The following is a 23,593-nucleotide window of genomic DNA, read 5'->3' as shown; positions in this document are numbered from 1 at the left end:
GAAAGGGACAGCTTGGTAGAAGGGAGATAGTTTATAGTTACTAGTAACAGCTGAAGTATTAGAGAGTGCAGGAAGTCTCTCAGTCTTTTAGAACAAGTCCTGCTTCAGGCTACAGGCAGGTGAGACTGAGCTGATGCCAGCACAGCCAGGGTTCGACTGCAGGCCTACTCATAGGTTAAGAGAAGGCTTCACTGAGCCCAGCTCACAGAAAGTGTCCTGTTCCCCCTCACCACAAGACGAAAGAATGACAGTCTTCCTCACAAGGGTAGAAGGGCAGAAGAGGCTCCTACCTTCCAGCTGCCTGTCTGTCCTGCTAGAGACATAAAACCTCTGAAGCCTGACTCAGAAAGCTACAGCTGCCACGGGTGGAAACACTAGGCCCCAGCTGGTGCTACTGCTTACTTGCCTCTAGCCTTGCCTTTAGATCTGCTTTGTCCATCTTGCTGACAGCCCCAGACAGCCATCTGCTGGGCAATTGCATAAAAAAAAAAAAAAAAAAAAAAACAACAATCTAGAACAGCACTTACAACCAAGACTATAGTTCCATTCTTTCTAGTTTCCTGTGAGATCAGAAGCTGAACATGAAGCATTCATTAGTTGACAGGACAGGTGGAACAAACAGTGTTAAAGATCAGTTTGAATTTTGAAATTTTGAAAGGAGACGCATGGTATGCACGCTTCTGTCCCTCCCAAGAGGCATTGCTATTTCTGTAACGCTTAAGTAAAATGGAATAAAAAACTGAAGCTTTATAACACTTCGTAAAGCTGAGATAAATTGCTTCTAGGCATCACAGTTCCCACACAAAGGTCAAAGAAGTGATCAGAATAACTAGAGAATGAAAGCCAGGGAGAGCATTTGGTGGTTAGGAAACACACATCCATAAAAGCAGACTTAGTTTGACTTAGTTTGAATTTAGCCTCAACAAACCTAGAGAGCTGTGTTTAAAACAGCTTCACAGATTAACATCCTTTAATTACTATTTCTCTGAAGTAGCATTAACTCGGTGTTAAGTAATTCATTCATCCACAGCAGTGACTTTGAGAAGCAGGAGCAGCAGCAGGTTCCTAGGCAGCAAGGAAAGGGGAGGGTCTGCCATTGGTAAGAAAGCAAGGAGAATTTGGGGCAGCTCCAAGCAACTGGCTTTTTCCATAGGAGGGGCTTCCTCATTGGTTTCACACCTCCCACCTTCTTTCTGGAAATCATGAAGGTGGGCTTTGGGGAAGGCAGACTCTCTTCCAAAGAGTTGGGAAAGAACTCGATTCAAGGCTTTGGAAGCAGCATTGGATGCGGTGTATTCAGGAACAGCTCAGTTGTCGAAAGCCAAGGTGAGATTGTTTCTTTACAGCATAGACAAATAGGCCACAGCAAATCAAGAACAACCTCTCAGCTGCCCTTTCTCTGTGGCAACAGCACAGATTCTTTCCCTAAGCAGCCTTGCATCCACGTCCAGGCCTTTTCCTGAAAAACATCAAATCCTTTCCACAGACAAGAGGGTTTATTTAGCATCTGGCTTTATAGTTAAAGAGCTTCAGCTATAACAGCACCTCATGTTTGCCTTTTGAGTCCTGCTAAGTGCAGAACATTTATTTTCCAGTATCACTTAAAGAACCAAAAACCTGAAAGCTAAAAGGCAAGCAGATAAAGATTAAAAGCAGTAAGGCACAGCCTATTTCCCACCGACATCTAAGAATTAAGAATTGGAAAATTTTTGCCAAACGAATCATTCACGACCAGACAAAAAGAAACCAAAGCACACATTCAAGCCAAGCAGGAGCCAGCTTTATTGAGTTCTGGTAACACTGCAACAAAATCAGGAGAAAATAAAAGGTGCTTTTTTTGCCTCTTAGCATTAGTAATTTCTCAATTTAAAATGTGATAATGTTCAATAACATTACAAGAAAACGGAGGAACAGAAGTTAGAATAAAATTAGACAAGATTGCAGAGCCAGTGTCACCTTCATATTTCCCCTTGTGTCAGAGTAATTGAGTTCCTAGAAGTCCTGTTAAAATTTCTTAGGTGAGGGATTGAACCTCCAGGATGCAGCATTTGACGAATCAGGTACATCATGGGCTGCTATGAATCATGCTGTACTTGTAAAACCACATTTGGGATATGTTCAGTGGAAAGGAAAGTTACAAAGGTGTTTCAGAGGAAAGTTCAGGTGAGTCAAACATTTCCCCACTGGCTACCTTAGTCAAGTTTATAACAAGTGTCTGAGCACAATTCATTTTTCCCTAGTTCTATAGAGAAGATCAGTGTGTAATACCCTGTTAAGTATCTGTAATACCTATCAACCCACCAAAACATAACTAATCTCATCTGCTTTGTTCCTTATTTGCTGCATCATATGCACATAACATTAAAATGGCTGTCATCATGCAAACATCCACAACTGAAAATACTGCATAAGATGAGAACACTACTTGACACTGCTTGTAGATACTAGTATGTGCAGCTGCTAACTTAGGCACTGAGAGTAAAGCACACACTGCCTAACAATTATTTCAAGCAACTTAGCATTAATAGCTACATGTCTCTTCAGTAAACAAAGAATTTATTTTGGAAGTCTCCCCTTCTTCCATAAGGAAGTACTTAAGGTGTAGTGTGTGTTAGCAGCATTACTGCTGTGGTACATTGGCTCAGAATACAGGTGTATCACCTCTAGCTCTTCATCAACTCTACTTCAGAGTCATGCCTTATATTTCTGAATGGCACATAGCACCACCTAAAGAATGTGAGGAAGGCAAAAAGGTATTAGACAAGCAATCATTCCTGAAACTTCAAGTGATCATTCATTTATTCCTTTGAGGCAGACTTGCACTCTCTTCCCTCTCCTCTCTAATTTCCAGAGACTTCGTAATCTTCATAGACCTGGTACAATCCAATTAAGAAACTTCATAGCAACTTCAAAACCAAGAAAACATGCCTGGAAAAGAGAACGAACAGAACAAATAAAGATTCCCATAACCTATTACAAACAAGGCTTTAGAATGCAGCAATATAAACACCTGATGTCTCTATTTCTTCATACATAGGTACAACATCTAATCATTTAGGTTCATTATCTATTGAAGGAGAAGCCAGACCACATTTATCCATGCTTTTCTGTGTCCTACTGGTGGACATACAAGCAGACAGAAATACTGTGCTTTAATGCACAGCTTAGAAGGAAGATTCAGTTGGTGCTCCCCCTAGATAAAGGTACATTTTGGAACCTGGATATCAACAGCCAAAAGCACCTAGTTACGAGAATCTCACCGAGATGGTAAAACAATAGGCAGCTTGTCGTCTCCTCTGCAAACTACAAACATTCATTATGGGTGGCAATGTCCCCAAACCCATCTGGAAGTGCAGTTTACTTACTGCATTAGCAGGAAATGCCCTGATCATGACTGCTGTGAAGCCCTTATAGAGAGATGCAACTCCTTCCTCTCTGATAAGTTCTCTCAGCACATCTCTGAAGCCATTTGGGTATTTTCCTGGAGGAGCTGCAAAAGATACAAAACACATTAGCTAAGATATGCAGCAATCAGAAATACTTCAGGCATAAGTGATAGTAAGGATTTTCATCAGGTTCATACTGCTAGACAACATCAGAATCCAAGCATTGCTTGAAGCTGTGTTGTGAAAACATCCGCTTGGGAAAATGACCTTTTTCAGTCAAAAGCAAACAAACCAAACCACCAGCTCAGTAAACAGAAGCTAAGAGCTCACCATCAACACAAAAAAAATCTACATAATGAAGACATCTTGGACGGAGGAGGAGAAGAATCGAAGAGAGGAAGAACAACTTTTGTCAGGATTGGATCTGTGAGCTGTTCCTTTCGCTGTTGACGACAGCTCTCACAAAGCCACAATTAGGAGAGATAGGAAGGTCATCAGTAAAAGCTGATGAAGCTAGTTTATAAAAAACAGAAAGTGATCTTATCTCATGCCCCAGCCAAGAAGCACAACAAACCACTGGGTATTTTAATGTTGATGTTACACAGATTTGCTCAGGTGTTTAAAAAAAAAAAAAAAATTCTATTCAAGGAACTGGTTCTTCCTTCTCCTGACAGTTCTCTGGAAAGCACTCCTTCTACCAGCCCTTTGAACAAGTACTCCACTAAGCAACTCAGTCACATAGAACCACCATAAACCACACCATCCATAAAGCAGCACTGCAGATTAGCTCTGTGGAACAAGGACCTAAAGCTGAGACGTTTTTCACATACAGCCCTCCGTGATGCCAATGACCACAGCAGCCATTATTCACAGAAAAAAAAGTTTTCTTCACTGGATCACCATGATCTGTAATTCACAAGAGATGTCTAGCAAAGAGCTAAGCCTGCAGACAGAGACTACAGGAGAGCTTCAGTAAAAGTATGCACTGAAAAAATACTCGCAGAGAAACCAACCAAAAAATTGTTAAACTGATAGAAAGGCCCGGGGCCATCCTTGCTATAACTAAGCCACAGATGCATAAGAGCAGATCTGTTAGTCCAAAAGCAATACTCTCAGCAAGGCAGACACAGTTACTGTAAATTTTACACAGTACAGACTAGGATTTACACAGCCATGTCTGAAGTGAAATAGCAAAGCCCTTCAAAGACTTACATTTGTAATAAAACAGTCACAACACTTGGTTCTATTATGATGATTTCCATGCTTATGTTTCAAAACAGGTATCTAAAATGGGGATCATTATATTAGTAGGGGGCAGAGAGAAAGAATTAGAGCCAGATTTGACAACAGTTTGCAAGGAAACCAACTAAAAAGCTAGAAACACACTCTGTTTTTTTGTGTATTTGTCTCAAGCAGCACTCAAGATACGCTACCTCCCACCAAAGAAGATGCTCCAATGGCATCTTCCATCACTGCCCACTCTATTCCCAGGGGCACTGTGCTGAGTGTGGCCATGACAATCTGGCATGCTACTCACCAGTCTGGAAACGCGATTTCAGCACATCTGGTGGAATGGCAACTGCCCAGTTGAAGATTCCAGCCAAGCCCCCAGCAAAGAGAATCCTCGGCGCACTGAGGTCACTCACACTGTGCCAGGGTTGGGGTGGGTGGAAAATGGAGGAGAGAGGAGGAAAAAAAAAAAGAAGGAAAAAACAATGCATATTTTGACTAATGTGACAACCAACAAGCCTGGCTGATAGCCAGAAGGCTGCACAACGCTGCAGACAGACAAGAGCGCAATAATATGAACAAGATGACCAAGAATTAGAGCACTCTGCAAAATGTGCCAACTCCAGCCCAGAAGTTTGAATCCTTTCATTCAGCAGCACGAACAAAATGCTCTGCAGTGGTGGTGATGACAGGGACAGAACACAAGACAAAAAACAGAACAGACTTCTGCACACACAGAGGGGTGGAAGAGCAAACAGACCTATTCCAAGTATTCTTTACTTGGCTAATAAAATCCAGGGCTAAAATTCTGAGCGAAACTCAGAATATTGTTCTGCCCATTAACTCCAGACCAAAAAAGCTCTAATTGCAGAGAGTGACTAAGTTTTTTTTCTTTTATTGATGCTGCTCTAAATCTCTTTTTAACTAGGGAAATTAAATAGCAGGTCCAGGAAAAACTGACTTTAGGATTTTACTAACCTCTTACCCTCAGGGGTCAGAATGTTCTTCAGCCATTCATATGTCATGAAGTACATTCCACTGGCTGGGACATCTAGAGGGTAAACAACAAAATCTGTGAGTGGTGGAAAACAAAATGAAGCCTGGAGACACAGCAGCCCCATGCCAGTTCAACATCAACGCTGAATAAATCCAGATTGCTCTTCTGAGCATTCTCTAAAACCAAAAAAAACTGTCATTTTAGACAGAGGAACCTGAACTTTCCCAAAGAGAGCAGGTGCTAAAAGGCAAGAACTGGGAAAATACCTGTTCTTGAGCATTTCTGTCAGCAGCCCTTCAAATAAGATTGTAACATGGCCATTAATCCATGAGCTCCAAGCTTTCTTAACTGCTCCACAGCAGACTAGATCAGTTCAGAAACTTTAGCAGTTTAGCACACTATTTGTTCTAATGCAGCCAGATGTTTCTGTTCTTGATGGGTTTGATTTTGCTTTGTTTTAAGATACTTTCATAGCCTATTCTTAGTAATACCTAAACTGGGCAATTAGTCTCAGCTACGGACCCTGACAGAGCTGCTAGCTTTCCTAATACTAAGAGAATCAGATGACAGAACAAGTTCCTCAACTGAGATATCAAAATACAGACATTTCACCTTGTATTTGGAAAGCACTGACCCAACACAGGGAACAGTCTAACCTTGTTCAACAGGAGAAAGTGCCTGAAGATTCACTGTCTGGCATAGCTACTTTGTGGCTGTTTTTGTGAAAGGGGTCAGAACATCCTAGTCTAAAAGTCTAACCCATACTCAAGAGGTTAGAAAGCAAACTGCTACCATCATGTCTTTTAAATCAATCAGCACTATACAACAGTCACAGACAGAAGTCACAGTTCTTCTTCCAAGAAAGGAAAAATAAGCCCACTTCTGCATTTTTCTTTTCTTTTTGTTCTCAGCACCTGAGGACTTTAATTCCTCTTGGCTTCTCAGATCTTAATTACTTCCTACATCCCTCTGATCTTTGTCATCTAATCTCTTCCTCACTCACTGAAAATCTCATGTTTATTTCTCAGTCCCTTTGAGGCACTGGAGTAACTGCAGACTGCAGAAAAGGATAAAAGAGTGACAGAAAGCATCTCCAACTGGCTAAAGTGACAGCAAGACCTACGTCAGGCTTCTTATCTTCAAGTACCCCAAGCTGAAACAGCATCAGAACGTTTCCATCAGTTACCTCTCATGAGGGTGAGTACTGTCCCCTTGTACACGCCGCGAATCCCAGCCTCGCGGTACAGCTGTTTTGCACAGTCCAAAGAGCCACTGTATTTAGTTTCACCTGTAGCTGCCTGGATCTGAAGGATTAAAGTGACAGTTTCTGGCTTGTGAAGGTTTCTGGCTGGTGAACAATCATTCAGCTAATAATTAGAAAGCCACGTGCATGTTTCCAGAGAGGAAAGAGCACATACTCATTCTTCAGGCACTCCTACATATGAAGCCTCCGCATCATTTCCTCAAAAAGCACTCTCTCATTCAAGCTGAGGATATGTTTACTGTTCCATGCAGTAGCTAGATTCTCCCCTATTTTTCACCACTCTAAGTTTAAAGCTACTGAAGACAGTTAGGTAATCTTACACTCACACAGACAAAAAGTAGCCTCTGAATAATTTAGTAAAGTTCAAACAATTTGTTTGTGTATAAAACTTTCACGATAATATGACATCTGTCAGAACTAATGTGAACACCCATCACCATGCTAATGGAATTCGAGAGAGCCTGACATAAGCAAACCTTCTCATCTCTGCTGAAGACAGTGTTTTCATTTGTTCAGGTTTACGTTTTCCTCTAGTGTTTTAAAAATCCTTCAGGAGGTGTACAGCCAGCAGTCACCCAAACATTAAAAGCCTGTTCCATGGATTTTTAAATACTTTCCTCAGGAATGACCACTAAAATTAAATTCTTGTCACCATATCCAATGCCTTACCTGTAAAAGGCACTTGATTCTCTCTCCTGGAGCCATGATTGCTGTTGTGAACACTCCTGACAACATGCCAGCTGCAAACAGCTGAGGATATCTGTGCAGAAAAAACAGAAGTGAGACACTAACACAACACAGTACATAGGAAACGAAGGGCAGAAAGACCCCTGAATCACAAAGTTATTCTCTTTATGGAAGGCTGGTAGTGGAACTAGATAGATATGCATTTTCTGCTTTTGATCAGTGCAGAAGTACCTCATCAATGCATAATTAGACCTAAACATTTAAGGTCTCTGGGATTCAAAGCCCTGGTTCCCACAGCAACCATTAATTCAGGTCTGCACATCTACCGTATTTGCTAATATTCCTTGCACTTACATTTTTTGCAACAGCATTCTCCACTGATTTTTATTCTCAATACTCTCTTCTTCTTGCAGTCTCCCACATTCTGCTTAATTATCTCAGCTTCCACATTTATTCCTGCTTGTACAGCCAGCAGCCTCACTTCCATAACCTCAGTCTCTCAGTTCTTCAGCCTGTGCTGTAGTCAAGTCTGCCCTACCAGCCTGCCATCATCCCCACACACATTGCAGCTGCTCTTATGAATAAGTCTGTTATAGAAATCCCTTACAGAGGCTGACTTTCTCCATCTCAATTTTAACATCCAATCTCCTGTTACCTTCCCTAGTAAAAAGATCTAATATCTTAATTTAAATTCCACACCTTTCACTTCCCTTCATTTGCCCAAGGGATGGTAATCTGTTCAGGCTTTCCAAACCTTACACCTTTCTTTACCCCTAATTTCCCCTTAATTTTCTCCACTCCCATCTTCCAGACCTTTCAGAGCTTCACCTGCCACACTACATGTATCTCCTACTCAGACTAAGCTTTGAGTTTTCTAACTCACCCTGAGATTATTCAGCCCCAGAAAAGACAGAACATGCTCATCAGGTTTTTTCAATCTCCTTCCTTCCAAAACCACTCTTCAAAATCAATATTGCTATCCTGCGTGCCTCAGGACCACAACCAGAGTGCTAAGAGCCTGACTTTTCTGTTTGGCCTGGCCATCCTTGGCGTGCAGTATCTCACTGTGCAAAGGCAGCACCTACAGTTGTACACAATGACAGATCCACCTCTTACCTGTTGACCTTCGTTCTCTCTCTCCTGCTGCTCTGCCTGGGAAGAGCTCTACATGAACAGTCCAAAGACTGTGCCACGCTTCACTTGCTCCATTAAAACTTCCCTTTGATACAATCTGTACAAAACACAAAGCTCTAGAGATGGCTGGGCTGCTGGCAGTAAGCCCACAACCCCTTTGTTTCCCTGTATTCTCAGTTCCTTATCCACACTCCCAGTTTCACTCTTCAGCCTTGTCTGCAAAGTTGGTAAGCCTGACAGCAAGGAGAGCAAGCAGCATCAAGCGCCCCTGCCTTGCCTCCCCAGGGTGATGGAGGCAGAGGCAGCTCGCTCCTCGCCATCACAGCAACTCGAGCTGCAGTGCCAGGTGCACCCAGCAACAGCCCTGCCCAGTCAAGGCTCTAACAGAAACCATTCCTCCCCACCCTGCCTCGCTCAGCTCAACACACTGAACTCCTGCGTTCTGACAGGGCTCCTATGCATTGCACAAATAATAGAATAAAATGTTGCTAAGCTACAGTCCTATTCTGGACAGCTATAAATCACAATAGAGCAAAGGAGTTAAGGGAGGACTTTATGGATGAGGGCTTTCCTCAAGCTTACGTTCACCTGGAGAGAGCAATATAAAGTTTTCTCAGCTTCCCTTCTCTCAGATGTGTCTAAGAGGAGGGCTGCTCATAAACACTGCTTTTCAGAAATTAATAAAAAGCATTTCTATGGCTACTGTTTTATCGTAAACTAAAGCAGCAAAAGTCAAAACCAGGGAAAAGAAATAGGATTCAGGAATGTCAATTTTGTCAAGACTGCCTGACCATGAGTTTCCATTAATAGTGAGTGTTGGAAGGCAATTGTTATATAACTCACTCTGTACTCATCTAAAATGGAATTGTTCCTTAATGGCTCTTTCTTGCGTAGAAGGGGAACTGCATGGCACCTGCCCACTTGGCGTCTGTTTTTAGCCCATGCCATCAGTCCCACGCTTCCAGAAGCATTAAAACACACGAGCGTTTTATTTTTTAGAACTATATTTATAGCCTAGGAGAAAAGACAAATTTACACCACAAATCAAAGCACGACAATGCAGGAAGCTGCAGGAGCCTTACAGTGCTTTCCCAACTGTCCACTTAACTCAGGAACTCACGTCAAAATGTCATCAGGTTTTTTCTGTTGGAGTCTTTTTCCCAAGCCAAATCCAAAGAAGCACACAGCAAACATGGGTGTCACCCCGATAATAGGGGCTGCCATTCCTCTGTACAAGCCTCGGACTCCCTGCAAGGAAACATTATTGTAAGAATTACTTGTTTTTGCATAAGCTTTGTGCACATTTCCGTTTACTGAAAAGCAAAATGCTACAGTATAGGATAGTATCAGCACATCAATCATACTAATGAGAATAACAGGATCTATTGCTCATTTATGATTATATCTGTTTAACTATTTCAGAGGAAAGCTATGCTTCCCAGGAAATACTGTAATCTTCTTGGAACCTTTCTGTTCCAGTACTACTCATCCTGTACTTACATCTCAAGTACAAAGATGTTAAGTTAAAAGCCACCTGAATGACAGTCCTATTGGTTTGTGTTGAAAGTCCTCCCTTTCAGATACATACAAAAAATGCAGATGTGCTTTATCAGTAAGATATCAAATGCAGTAGTGTAAACTCCCATTGCTGAGCCTGAGAATGCTGGATCAAATCCATGGTAAGGGAAGAGCCAGGGACATTGATGCGAACTACTTCACTCCCCACACTAATTCAATTTAGAATGAATTCAAGAGCAACCTTTTTCTTTTCCTTCCGTAAGTCGAAAATTTTTCACCATAAACATTTACATCCTTGATGTTTCTCTCCACCAGGCTAAACATACAGAAAAATTCTAATGCAGATCCCAGCAGCAGTATTTACTTCATCTTACCTTTGAACTGAATATTTTTCTTATAAAAAGGACTTATCTTTCTAGATAAAAGCTACATGCACAAGTTAAATATTTGCTAGTTCCATTCATCCTCTCCCCTCCCCAGAATAAGTCAGTATGTCCCAATGGGTGTTTGTAAGTGTAGAGACAAAGCCGGCTACAATGAAATCCAGCCTGGCTCATGAAGATCAGACTCTTCTGCTCAGTCTTCCCATGAACAAATGGAAACAAAAGGCACAGAGGTTCAGCAGTTTTCCATGCAGAAACAGATGAGCACTGAGTAGGAGTAGAGAGGCAGCTTTACTCGACTGAACTCGACATCAGAAGGCTATTATTACAGCTCAGCTCTGACGTCCGTGCTTCAGCAGGGGTGTTAAAAACTGCGTGGAATTCAGAGCTAGTAAAGTATCTCTGCTTTGTGGGAGAGACCACAGAAGTGAGGCTTGTTTTGGTTATATAACCACCTGTGAAATACCGCCACAAAAGTAGATTTCAGATAGGAGACAGATTGTTCATTTCATGGAGAGTTACCTAACAAGATCCAGTGGTCAGAAATCAGACTTAACACAAGTAAATGAACAGCAGGGCCTTAAGGTCGTTATTTCCCAATGGTAAATAGCTGCTGGAAAACCTTAGGAAGCAGTTAAGTGGACTCCATGTCACTTCGTGTCTTTAAACCAAGGCTGCGTGCCTTTCTAAAAACAAAATAGACTGCGGTTCAATCATGTGATTCAACTGATTCAGGAGTGAAAGCCATTGTTTACCTTTTGAAGGCTAAACAAAACTACTGCAAATGCTCCACAAAAAATATATATATACGTATCTATTAACTCAAATGAATATTCCTCTGCCTTCTCACAGATGGCATAATACAACGCAGAAGAAAGTAAAAGCACTGCTTGAACCAACAGAAGTCACTGCCTATTTTAGAACTTCCACTGCCATCTCCAAATACCAAAGACAGCACGAGCCCACTGCCTACAACAAAGCCAATATTAAGTCTAGTCCTGTACTCTACAGACATTAACGTTGTGCTATTTTGAACCACAGGAGAGATTTGGAACGAGTGGATATAACGAGATCTCCCTTCAAGCTGTGTACACTGATGAAAGTTTTTATTAGAGTCAATCCAACCGATAACCCGGGACTCCAACAGTCTCCAGGGGGCACTCCCACACAATTCCATTCCTGTGACGTACAGAACAACTGACGCTTTTGGCAGGGTGCAAATGGCACACATGAGTGTGGCGGTACCTCTCCAGTCAGAGTCTTCCTGAAGCAGTCAAAGGTCCCAGAATAGAGCGGCGGCTGGCCGGGCTGCGGCCGGGGCTGGGTCTGCAGTCTGACCTGGCAGCAGGGGACAAGAAGACATTGCTTTATTGAGTATTTCTGCCCCACCTTTGATTGGGAGAGCGCTTCACTGCGACCACTGGGCAGCACAAGCTGACTTTGTGATGCCTGCAGAGCATTAGCACCATTTATTCTCTGCAGAAGTTAAGAGAACGAGTGTTAACTTCTTTAATAGCTAATGTATTCAACTAATTAACTGCTGAGACGATATTAGGCTACAACCCCACGCGAACGCTCCGGAATTAACGCCGCGTTTCGGTAACGCTCGCTGAGCGCCGACTGTGGGGCCTCCAGGCCGACAGGGGGCGCTCAAGGCCCGCACAGCCCCTCCGCGAGCCACGCCGGGAGTCGTAGTCCTCGGCGGCCCCGCATCTCCCGTCGGGAAGCGTAGTCTTCCCGCGCCAGTGCTGCCGCCCGGCGCGGCGCCCGCTGGGAAATGTAGTTCCTCCCGCCACTTCCCCGCCCGCTCCCGCCGCACGGCCGGCGACTCCGCGCCGTCCCTCACCTTGATGGTGTCCAGCGGGTGCCCCACGAACACCAGGCATACGCCCCCGAAGCCGCCGGCGAAGAAGTTCTTCACGGGGCTGACAGGCTGCGGCTGTTCCGCCATGGCGACGGTGGACGAGGGGCGCGGAACAGAACCGGGGCGCAGCTTCCCCACCGAACGAGCGCCGCCCCTCCGCGCCGCGACCTTTACCCCAGTGCCGGGCCGCGCAGCACGCCGGGACGCGGGGGGGACGCGGGCCGGGCGGGAGCGCGGCGGGCCCGGCGCCGGCCGGGCGGGCGTCCCATCCGGCGCCGGCACCGACGCGGCAGCCGCGCGTCACCGGCTCGCGACGGCGCCGAGCGGAAGCCCCGGCTCGCTCCCGCTTCCCCGCCCCGGCCGTTCCGCCGTTCCCCCCTCCTGCGGCCCGCGGCGGTGGTGCGGCCCGGCGGCCGCGGCCCTGCCCGACGGAAGTGACGGAGAGCGGAGGTCGGAGCTTCCGGCGCGCAGGCGGCGGCGGCCCGGCAGGAGGAGCCCGGGGTGCCGCTCCCTGCCTCCCCCGCCCGCCGCGCCGCCGGTAAGTGCGGAGCCGCCGAGCCGCGGGGAGCGGAGCGCCCGCGGTGCCCGCAGCGTGCCGCCCGGCCCGGCCCTGACCGCGGGACTCGGCGGGGGGTGGTGAGCGGGGAGCGGCTGCCGCTGCCGGGCGGGCACGAACGGAGCGGAGGGCCCGCCGCCGCCTCGGCGCTGCCCCGGGCGGGGGGTGGCCGCGACGTCCCGACGGCGGCGCGCAGGGCGGTGCGGGGTGCGGGGCTTTTCCTGCACCCGCGGTGAGGGGCTGGGGAGGCTTAAACTGCGCTCTGCTCCCTCATAGGGCGCTGCGAGCGGGGGGGAGGGAGGCTCGTGTGGGCACGCGTGAGGTAACTTGGTACGAGTGGTGGTAGGCCGGGAAGGGGGGAAGCCCTCGCGTTCGGGCGGGCGCGGGGAACGAACAAAGCCTGGGGCGTTTGGGGAGCGGGCGGATTCCCGGGGATGCGGTGTGGCTGCGGGGAGATCCCTGCTGTCCGCTGTACGAGGAAGCTGGGGGCTGCCGTCCTGCTTTCTCGCTCCTGGAATGAAAAAATCCCGTCGGAAATCTCGGCGGGGAAGGAAGCAGAGAACTGTGCCCGCCGTGTGTGCGAGGAAGCGGCTGAAGATGATCCCGGGATTACGGGCCGGGGTGACACGGACGGGGATGTGATTAACATCGATGGCGCTGAGCAGCTGGGGCTGTGCTGGGGTTCAGAGGAAAGAAGGTGAAATTACACAGAGAGGTGATGCGGGAGGCAGGTCAGGGTAGCTCTTTGCTTGCTTCAGAATGATTATTGAGGAAATGAGAGAAGAAATATCCACAGAAATATGTGAATCTTGTGGTATAACTACAGGAAAAGGAGCCTCTTCCAAAGGAGTTGTTAGAGGAATCCCATAGAGGTAGATACAGAGGGTGTAAATCAGAGAAGAGTGATACAGTGAGGTGAGCTGCACAGTGGGATGTGATAATTCACTGCCGATAGTGGAGAAGTTAGAGACTGCTGGTAGCACAGCCAAAAGTGTTTATTTCTAGAGATCTTGCTAAAGAAGAAGCATGTTTCAAATCAGAACTCAGCATGGGGCATCCTGTCGGTGCTGATAGGTGCTGAGTTGGGGCTGTGGGTGCCCCTGGAGCAAGGCAAGGAGAGGTTGGGTGATTACATCAGCGTTAAAGAGGATGAGGAGTGCTTTGGATGGAGGTGACAAAGTAGGACCTCATGTTCTGCATAGAAAAGTAACCCAAATATTGTTTAAAATCTTGTAATCTGATCTTTAGGATTATGATATTAATGAAATTACTCCAAATTCTCTTTATTTTTTTGACTCTCTCTTTTGAGTTTATTGTATTTACTGTCTTAAACTAGTGCTATCAGTATTAGCTATATCTTGTCTTAGTTTGCATTCAGAGAGCTCGTGTTTGGATCTGAGGGCGTTAGGCTGAGTGGAGCGAGTTACACTGCTTGTTTTCTCTCCTTTGTTTTCTCCACAGAAGCTTTAGTCGTCTTCTGTCATTCACACACATCCGTCTGTCAGTAAGTTATGCTGGAAGTGAACTCTTTCCCAGAATGTTGTGACAGGGCTCACAAAAGACGTCCAGCCTGCAGGCTGTTTTCTGCATGACGTGTCTGATTTGCCCATGCAAACAGTTCCTCCGTTTGTTCAAGTAAATGTGGCACAGAGAAAGGACTCTGCTTGTGCCTCCCCACTGGGGCTGGTGTGTAACTGCTCAGGTGCTTGCAGGCCCCATGTCTTGCCAGGGCACTTTGTTGCTCTGAGATGTATTGCTGTATACTGAGGACTGTGGTTTAAATGTGGTGGTTTTCTTCTGTCTCTGAAGTGTGGGATGATCTGATCAAGCTTAATTTTTCTGACTGGGGAAACAAGCTTGGACTTGTGATGCTTTGAGGTTTGCTGAACAGAACTGTCACACGTTTAGCTGCTGTTACCTCTAATAGAGTGGTTTTAGGTTCTCACATGAGTAACTCCTTTAACATTGGATTTAACAGCAAAGATCCATTGCATCTTTTATGCAAGAGGTCTGTGTTGATGCAGGTTAAACGCAGAGCTGAACTGTGAACCCTAGCAGGATGGACAGAGGGACAGTACAGGTTTGCCTTGTGTCTGCAAAATCAGATTTCACATCTGGAGCCTTCCAATATGGAGAGAGAGTGCCTCTGCTCCTTTGGACTTCTGCAGGAGGCAATGATATAAATTATCTGTACGTTCTGTTGTGAGTAGCTCAGAAATCAAGAGGCAAAGGAATTAGAAACCAGAATTCTTGGGGTAATATAATTAGCTCCTGGCTTTCAGCCTCACTCAGTGGAGGAGGTTTCTGTCTGCTGAAGTCGCTGCAGCTTCTCAGATTGAAGGTACATCACATCTCTTCATGGTTTATTTGTGCTGCTTGCTCAGTTTAGTGCAACCAGAAAACAAATGATTTGAAGGAAAGTAGTGAAAACTCATGGTAGAGATTTCCTATGCTCTAAAGTCAAGAGTGTCAGAGCTTCGTTATGGTTTCCCTGGCAGCTACAAATTGTGAAACTGTGGGTGTATGTGTGCAAGGATTGGAGTTAACAACGTAATGATACGAAATGCCATATATATATATAAAAGAAACTGAACATATGCTGCCTGTAGAAAACACAACTTTCATATATGAATTTTTGTACATAAAAAATTGCTTGTAGCATTGTGCTTTGTCTTTATTTATTTAATACATTCTCTATAGAAACTAAATCAATTGGTGAAGTGGAAATTTGTGACTAAATATAAGATGACCACAATCTAAGGCTGATAAGTGCTCTACTGCTGACATTCTCAGAACTCCACTTGCTGTTTTAGTTACACGCCTTCTGCAGGTGGAGTTCAGATAAGTGAAGTCAAATATGTGAATTTTCCAGTACTGGTGAGAACTGTAACAAATAGCTTGGTTGTTCCTCTTCCTCTTGAGCAGTAGCTGCCACCGCTTGAGTATATCAGTTTTTATATTCAGAAGGTAATGTGTAAGTACATTGAGAAGGTAATAACGTGAGAGCACTCAGATGCAAGGCCCAAGGCACATCACGTCAAGCAAAGCCTCGTTAAGGGGATTAACTAATTTCACTGTTTCTTTGAGATGGTATTGAAGACTGTTAAATTGGGTGCATAAGTTAAGTATATTTGCCTGTTATGTTTTCCAAAGTCCCACTGAATTCTGTGTTTCTGAAGCAATATGGACTTGTGCAGGGCACCACAGGTTGCCTTCCTCTACGGGGTTTGTTTTTTTCTGTTGACAAAATGCAGGTGATGTTTTTTCTGCATTGCTGCAGGTTGTTGGTAAAAAGATAATGTTGTGAATCTAGATGTATTTCTGAAAAGATGTGTGGTGAAGGTTATGGAGCCCCTTTCCAAATGATGAAATCCTGGGTCCCTCATGGATGGTGATGCAGCCATGTAGTACGCGTCTCTCAGGTCTTAGGCATCGCCTGTCAGAGCAGCCCTGCCTTGCAAGTGCGTGAGTTGCTGCAGCAGATCCAAACCAGGGACCTGTGCAGGACAATCCTTGGTCTTGGGTTGCTCTTTTCCTGTCTCTTGGGTCACCTGTTTGATGTTGATGTGGCCTCTTACCATTTCTTAGGCAATAGAAAAAAATTGTTTTTCCCTCCTTAGGAGACAGAGCTCAGATGAAATCAAAAGAACGATAAAGCGTGGAGGAGAAGACGACGCTGCAGTTGCTTTCCTGGTCTGCAGTTCGGCAGGGCATTAAGATGTCCGTGGACATGAACAGCCAGGGCTCTGACAGCAATGAAGAGGATTATGACCCTAATTGCGAGGAGGAGGAAGAGGATGAGGATCCGGGGGATATTGAGGATTATTATGATGGGGTAGCTAATGACGTGGAGCAGCAGGGAGCAGATGCCTTTGATCCAGAGGAATATCAGTTCACCTGCCTGACTTACAAGGAGTCGGAGAGCACGCTGAATGAACACATGGCCAGCTTGGCTGCCACGTTAAAGGTGAGGAAAGATTTCCGCATTCACACAGTGGCAGAGTAAGTCTGTGATTGAAAAGGTAAATGCCAAACACATGGTTTGAAATAAAAGCTGTGGCTATGTTACTGTTCTGGGGAGCTTGGTGGATGTTACTGTGGGTCCCTTGTTCAAAACTGACTCAAAGGTTTACAGTTGCTGCATACTGATTCTTGGGCCTGAAAATCTCTCGTACTGTATGTTGTTTCTTACAACTTTTTTTTTTTTTTGCAGAGCTGAGCTTCATGTGCATTCTGAGTTAAAACTTGTTGCATTGCGTCTCTGCAAAGAGATTACATAGAAAAGAAACAAGCCATAGATGGTACAAATTGGTTCAGCTGTGTTTGAGACGCTAACTGACAGATAGGAAGATGTGCTAAAACTCTAATTCTAACAAAAACACCTTACTCTGTTGGTTCTGAGAAAATAATCATAGACTTTCAAAGAGGAGAGATTAGCTATCATGTCAGGTATTAACCCTAACTTTGCAGTGACAAGCAATTAAAGTACAATGAACTTGCCAGCTCTTGTAGTGACTAATTCATCACAGAAGATACTCACTCCAAGTCAGTTCCATTGGTACTGTGCTCAGTGAGACCTCTGTGAAGTTTTTCATCTCTTTGTGCAAGTGATGACTCTACTGTATACCAGTAATAGGAGGCAGTTCCCTTTCTGCCATGTCAGTGTGCTTTGGTTCCAGCACTGGTCAGGGGAAAGCTGGGTTTCCAAAGCTGCAAGATGGTGGCACTTGGCTGAAATTAGTGATGTGCTGATCTTGTAGCAGGTCTAGCAGTGATTGTTCTCTGGAGCAACTCTTGAAAGCAGGACAGAGGTAACAACAGCACATGAAAACCACGTGGGATGAATTTTGATTTCCATAAATTAGATCTGAACCTACGTTGATCAGAGAGATCTTGATTCTTAATTGCACACCAGATTCTTATAGAAATAGGGTAAACATACAGCCTGAAAACTAAAGCCTATAGTCTGTCTACAAAGTGAGATGTTTTACTCTTTCTTAGCTATCAAATTGTTGACTGATTTCTTCAGAATGTGCATTTCAAATTCTGAATGCTGGCTGTTCCCTGCAGGTTGGGATGTGAAATAAAAGAGCAGATGAGAGTAGCTGGTCAGTACTTCTGAGCCAGCTGCCACTTGCTCTTAGTTCTCAGCAGTTAAGTAATGATTTAGAAATGCTTTTCTGCTCCTTCTTACTGTTTGCCTTCAGGTGAAGCACCCTTCAGAAGGACGATGCCTGCCATCTTGTTCTTGTGAATTAAATTAACAAAAGCAATACTTAGTAAAATCAGGCTTTTGAAGTTAAAATCTTTTTTTTTTTTTTTTTTTTCTTTTCCCTCCCCCAAGATTTCTGGAGGTGTCATTGATGTTAGAACAGCAAAGACTATAGTTTACCAGATAATACTAACCTGCTAGATAGATTCTGGTCCCAAACCTGTCTCTTCTGAGCCCATTTTAGATTCCTTTTACATCAAGAGTATGCCTTTATATTTCCTTAAAAATGAAGTGCAATGCATTTTGGTTTCTGCATGAGAAGATAAAATTAAATCTGAGTAGGAACCTGGAAAACTGATGTTGTAAGCTACTTTAGCTCTATAAGTGCCACATTAACACCGTTTTCTAGCAATGGTGGTGCAAGAATTGCACACTTCTTAACTTGGAAATGTGCTGTGTATTGGTAGCATGTGCTTTTGGTTTCCTGACATCCTTTCTTAAAATACTTGAGCAACCATTTCTTCCTTCCCCCCTCTTTCCTAGGGAAACCTGTGAGTTTGTTACTTTTCTTAAATAAGCTGGAGGGGGAAGAATTTGGGTTGCATTAGCAAGCATAGAGGCTAAGGAAATTGGATGGAATAGGACCTATTTGTGATCATTATTTTCTTAATGGCGAAGCATAAATAGGGGCTGATTTTTATTTTTTTATCAGAACTGTATTAACTTTTTTCCTCTAATTTTCTTGAACATTAAAAACTTTCTTTTTGAATACTATCATTCATAATAAGTTGGGGATTTTTTGTGTACTTGCGATTGTTCTTCTGGAGCACCACACTTCTCTGTGATGATTTTGTCTCCTTTTGTTTCCAGGGTTGTACATTGTGTTTAGTGGTTATGTACTGCTTTTCAGCATTAGCTTATGCTTATGACAGAGTGCCCACCCCTGACAGGGAAAGAAAAAGGTAAATTTAAGACTTCTCTGGAGGAACAATGTTGAAGGCAATTTGTTTCATGGAATTTGAGCAACTTGTTATCCCAAGAAATGTTTAGACTAATGCAATTCCCTAAAGCAAAGAATCAAATGAATACCATGAATGAGCTCAAAGCCGTGCTCGAATGTTCTGCTGCTATATACTGCCATTAGATGATTCATGTTCTGAAGGTTAAACTGAAGGGACTTGTGTGTTTCTTCCATGGCATTTTGTCTATGCTTTAAGACCAAAAACAGGTATTCAGAGCTTTACACCCTCACAAATGCAATCTCTACTGTTATTAGCTAATAACTGGCTAAGTATTTCATTTACTCTGCTCATTAACCCTCAGATATTTTTTTTTTAATTCCTTTGTTCAGCAGTTATAAGTTGGCTCTGTCAAACTCTTGTTTTCTTAAAGCATAGAGCTAAAGGGTGTTCTCCCTTGGAAACCTTCTTGACTACCCTTTTTTCACTCTTTGTGTGTTACAGCAGAACTTGTTCTTGCTTTTAATGAAGCTAACCCCAGCAGTGGCAGGTCAATTGGGAATACTCAGCATATGTTTAGAAATTTCTTCTTAGGTTTGTTTTAGGGAGAACTATGAGCAGGTCCTCACTTTCTAAGGAAAAGAGAGAAAATGTTTTCTCTTTGGGGAGCGCTGCTGAATCAGATCTGTTGTGGGGGGGGATTCAATTAATAACCTGAGTAAATTAGAATAGAGTATTTGCTGAGCCATGCTTGAAGAAATCTCAAAGTCATGTTATCTAAAACTGGTTCTCTGACCAAAAGCCTTGAGTGAAAGCAGGAAGGCCTGTGTCAGTTCCCCACAAGCACAGTTTATCCAACAATCAGCACCTGTTAAGGACAGTGCTTTTGAAAGCAAAGCAGCATCTACTGCCTGCAGACCAGCAAAGGAATTTGTTGCAGTCCTTTTTAAGAAGTAGGTATATTTATAAAATCCAGTATCTTTTAAAAAATAAAACTTAACATTGGATAGTAGTAATCTTGTTTTCAAGACAACTCTGTCGCATCCACATGAAGTGATTATGGGTTCTAGAGTGGCAGAATCAGAAGATGCACACGAATGATTCGATACTCAACTGTTGTACAAACAAAGTTGACCCCATCACTGGCAAGCAGATAAGTGTGTGATGTCATATTGTTTTTGTTGGTGAATGACACCCCCTGGTGCTGCTGAGAGTCTTTGTACAAGCCTGGAATTTCTGTGATGTTCCAAATAACTGGCAGTAGTTTTTCTGTTTTGGTGTTGAAATGAATCTTTCTGGTTTTTTTTTTTTTTTTTTTTTTTTCTACCAGCTTCTTCACTGTGGTCATCTAAACCACCAGGTAACACAATTGTTATTACAGTTTATGAAAAAAATGTTACTTTGACTCCAGGAGCTTTTAGAAGCTGGTTGTCAGTCACGAGGCTAAGATACGTTTGCAGACTGAAAGAGAGTAGTGTTGTTTTACAGGCAGTTGATACTGATGTTGTCTTTCCACTAAAATGAAGGAATTGTAAAACTGAGGAACTTAACATTTTCAGTTAATTAATGTGGATAATCTGTTAATATTTATCAGACAGCAAAAAGCTTATTTCTCTTGATTCTCAAAATAAACACTTCTGAGGCATTTGTCTGAACCCTGTCCTCTAAAGAATAAAACTGACAGATAGAAAAAAGTATTCTATGGCATGACACAGCACTGGATCTTCTAATCTGTGTTATCACTGCTGATCTTCCAGCATTAAACTTGCCTTTCCGCATGTTCTTGCTCACCTTATTGATGTTGTACTTTTTTAATACAACCAAATTAGCATTTGCTCATAAAAACACAGTCCTTTCAAACTCTTCCACGCACTCAGATTGTGCTGACACCGAACAGTGAGTGTGTAGAGCTGCTTGGTGAATGCTGGCAGCCATCCCTCCCAAATACCATCTTTAGCAGAGCCAGAGTCATGTGGATGCAGATTGGCAGCCGGTACAAGCAGCTCTACCCAGAGGAGCTGGCACTCTCCGAACGCCTGTGTGATGTGATTTGCAAAAAGTCTGGGAAGAGCAAGATGTCAGATGAGTAATTTCTGCCTCCCCGTGTCACGGTGCGAACCAGAGCTGTGTTGCTGTGCGGGGAGCTCGTCTGACACAGCCTGTGATGTTGTGTAGTTGTCGTTTTTGACACCATAATGATTTAATGGAACTTAATATGCAATGTAAAATGGCAATCACGAGAGACTAAGCCCTACCTAAGTACGTGAGATGTATTAAAGCTGAGATATTCAAATGTATGCTCATAGGAACAGAAAATACGTGTTCGGTTAATGCCCTTAAGAACCTAAGGAGATGTGGGGTTGACCAAAATTGATAAGTATTAATATATACGAGTAGAAAAGTTAGTAAATATTTAAATATTATCAGTGGTAGATCCAGACAGCAAATGTGACTTCTCCACAAAAGCCATGGGGTGCTGTGTGGCAGTGATAACATGCTGTCTGAGTACTGGTAAGGCCTAGATTAGCTGGATTTCTGTCTGTACTATATTCTGTGTTTTGATATTGAGAGAGTGTTACGTGGGGTGTTAACCCTGAGGAACACACAGCTGGGAAGTGTTTCTGTCCTCTGTACTGCTTTCTGTTCTCAGAAAGATCCTGGAAGTTCTGCTGTACAAAAGCTGTGTTATTAGCTGTCAGTTTCACAATGCCTGTGTTTTGGTAATGTAGTAAACATCGAGAGGTTGTGAAGATGTTGGTAACTGTCCTCAGTGTGTACTTTTATTTTTACTCCCAAGCAATTTTTTTAAAAGCACAGTAAGTTTTCTTAGGCTTCTGGTTGGCAAGATAAGGAGGGCTGGAGGGCCTGGAGCTGTCACAGCTTCATGCAGTCCTTTGAGGAGAGAAATTAGTTTTGTTCCCTGTTGCTTAGATGCGCTGAAATTCTCAACTTGATTGGAAAAATGAGCTGAAAACGTGGAGGGTGATTATAGCCCTCATGTTTCTTTGTGATTCACACCTAACGAGTGTCTTACAGCCTGCATGGCGCTGCAGGGAGCAGGAAAGCTCCACGCAGCTGCTGTGAGTCTGATACTGGTGGGAGGTAGAGTCACTAAGTGTGTCTAAACAACCTTTCAGTAACTACTTCGTGTTGCAATCTTCCAGCTGGACAACGTGATTGCAAGGAGTGGCACAATGCGCTCAGTTCATTGCCAAATCTGTGTGCTGTGGCTATTACAGATGGCACAGTAGAAATGAGCCAGTTTGTGTACCGTGAAACGGTTTCATAAAGCAGATGTTGCTCTTCTTCATCTTATAGCCAAAGAAAAGAAATGCCCTTGGAAGCTAGGATTAGTTCATAGAGGGCTGTGTTACTTGGAGCCCAACCAGGCTTACTCCGGTTACCCCTCCGTGTTCTCACCACGTGTGTGCTGCGGTGTCTGTGCACACCAGCACATTACAGCTTGAGTTAGCTGCCCCACGGGCTGTGCCCTCAGCCACTGCTCAAGCTCCTGTGGGCTCAGGTTATTTATTACTTGTGCGTTCTCTGTGTGGCCAGGAAGGATTTTCCACTCCTCCTGTATTTTGTTGGAAAGCCCCCAGCCAAGGGTTGAGGTGGTGCGTGGTGTGGCACCTCGCTGGGGCTTTGCCTGGGAAGAGAGACTGCAGTGAGTGCAGCTGGGAGTCTTGTGTCAATCTGAACCGCATGTGCTGTCTTATAGCTTTCTTGCTACATTTCCTTCACTCTAAATCTTTCAAAGAAATCTCGTAGCTATTTTGTAATAATGCCTTCTGGCATGCTGTCTTGCTTAAATCTTTTCTTTAATTTACTTCTGAATCTCCTCAGGAAGAATAGCCTAACAGCTTGAGAAATACGTATGTAGAGATTTCCTAGCTGAGTCCTCCTGATCCCACTTGCTGGCAGCTGAAATTCTCTGTCCTCCATAGGAGAACAGATGGATTAGAGCCATGTGTTATTGTGGAGCAGGACTTGGAGTTTAACCTGAGATCTCCTCTCTTCAGTATGTCGTGCACTGACAGCATCATGAACCTTATGCAGTAACACTGGCGGTATTTCTCATTCCCAAACTTTTCTCTGCCTCCTAAACGTGACTCCAGTGGTGTGGGCTGGCACGAGGTCTCTGTATGCCCGAGGGTGAGTGATGGTGCAGACTCAGACCCGCAGTGAAGCAGGGCTGGTGCGTTGCTGTGCATCAGGACCACCCCGTGGTACCGTGCTGCCAGGGTCTCCATATTGCGTCTCTTCCACCAGTGCAGCCTGCCATCTGCGGTCAGCAGAGGGACTGAAATGTCAGACAAACTCTAAGCAATGCTGTGAGCGATATTTAAAGAGAAATGACTTTTTCTCATGTTTTTTAACCATGACTGAACACGCAAATCTTT

At 44.1% G+C, this 23,593-nt stretch overlaps 2 protein-coding genes and 1 long non-coding RNA gene across 4 annotated transcripts in view; 2 read left to right on the top strand and 1 right to left on the bottom strand.

Annotated features, from left to right (window-relative positions):
* LOC146543429 (uncharacterized) overlaps positions 1-8,257 on the top strand; it is a 28,939-nt gene extending 20,682 nt beyond the window's left edge. The window contains exon 2 of the long non-coding RNA XR_014886260.1: positions 6,642-8,257. This is a non-coding gene — a long non-coding RNA (uncharacterized LOC146543429). The remainder of the gene's footprint in view (positions 1-6,641) is intronic.
* On the bottom strand, positions 1,759-12,585 carry SLC25A20 (solute carrier family 25 member 20). Its single transcript, XM_010718616.2, has 9 exons — positions 12,446-12,585; positions 11,845-11,937; positions 9,819-9,946; positions 7,547-7,637; positions 6,800-6,917; positions 5,595-5,667; positions 4,924-5,033; positions 3,366-3,490; positions 1,759-2,928 (listed from the first exon to the last, which is right to left on the bottom strand). The coding sequence occupies exons 1-9, from the start codon at positions 12,548-12,550 to the stop codon at positions 2,866-2,868; spliced, it is 906 nt and encodes a 301-aa protein (XP_010716918.1). The 5' UTR covers positions 12,551-12,585; the 3' UTR covers positions 1,759-2,865.
* Positions 12,586-12,861: 276 nt separating this feature from the next.
* ARIH2 (ariadne RBR E3 ubiquitin protein ligase 2) overlaps positions 12,862-23,593 on the top strand; it is a 28,857-nt gene continuing 18,125 nt past the window's right edge. Inside the window, exons 1-2 of one of the 2 annotated variants that reach the window (XM_085235475.1) lie at positions 12,862-13,001; positions 16,640-16,986. In XM_085235475.1, coding sequence (XP_085091601.1) covers positions 16,738-16,986 — 249 coding nt within the window. In that variant the 5' untranslated portion in view covers positions 12,862-13,001; positions 16,640-16,737. Of the gene's footprint in view, positions 13,100-16,639; positions 16,987-23,593 lie in introns of both variants that reach the window. The other variant, XM_085235476.1, reaches the window with a different exon arrangement.

The sequence above is a fragment of the Meleagris gallopavo genome, chromosome 14 (assembly GCF_905368555.1).
Source record: "Meleagris gallopavo chromosome 14, MGAL_WU_HG_1.1, whole genome shotgun sequence".
Taxonomy (NCBI): domain Eukaryota; kingdom Metazoa; phylum Chordata; class Aves; order Galliformes; family Phasianidae; genus Meleagris; species Meleagris gallopavo.
Note: the sequence above shows the minus strand (reverse complement) of the source record. Positions and strands in the feature narration are given on the sequence as shown.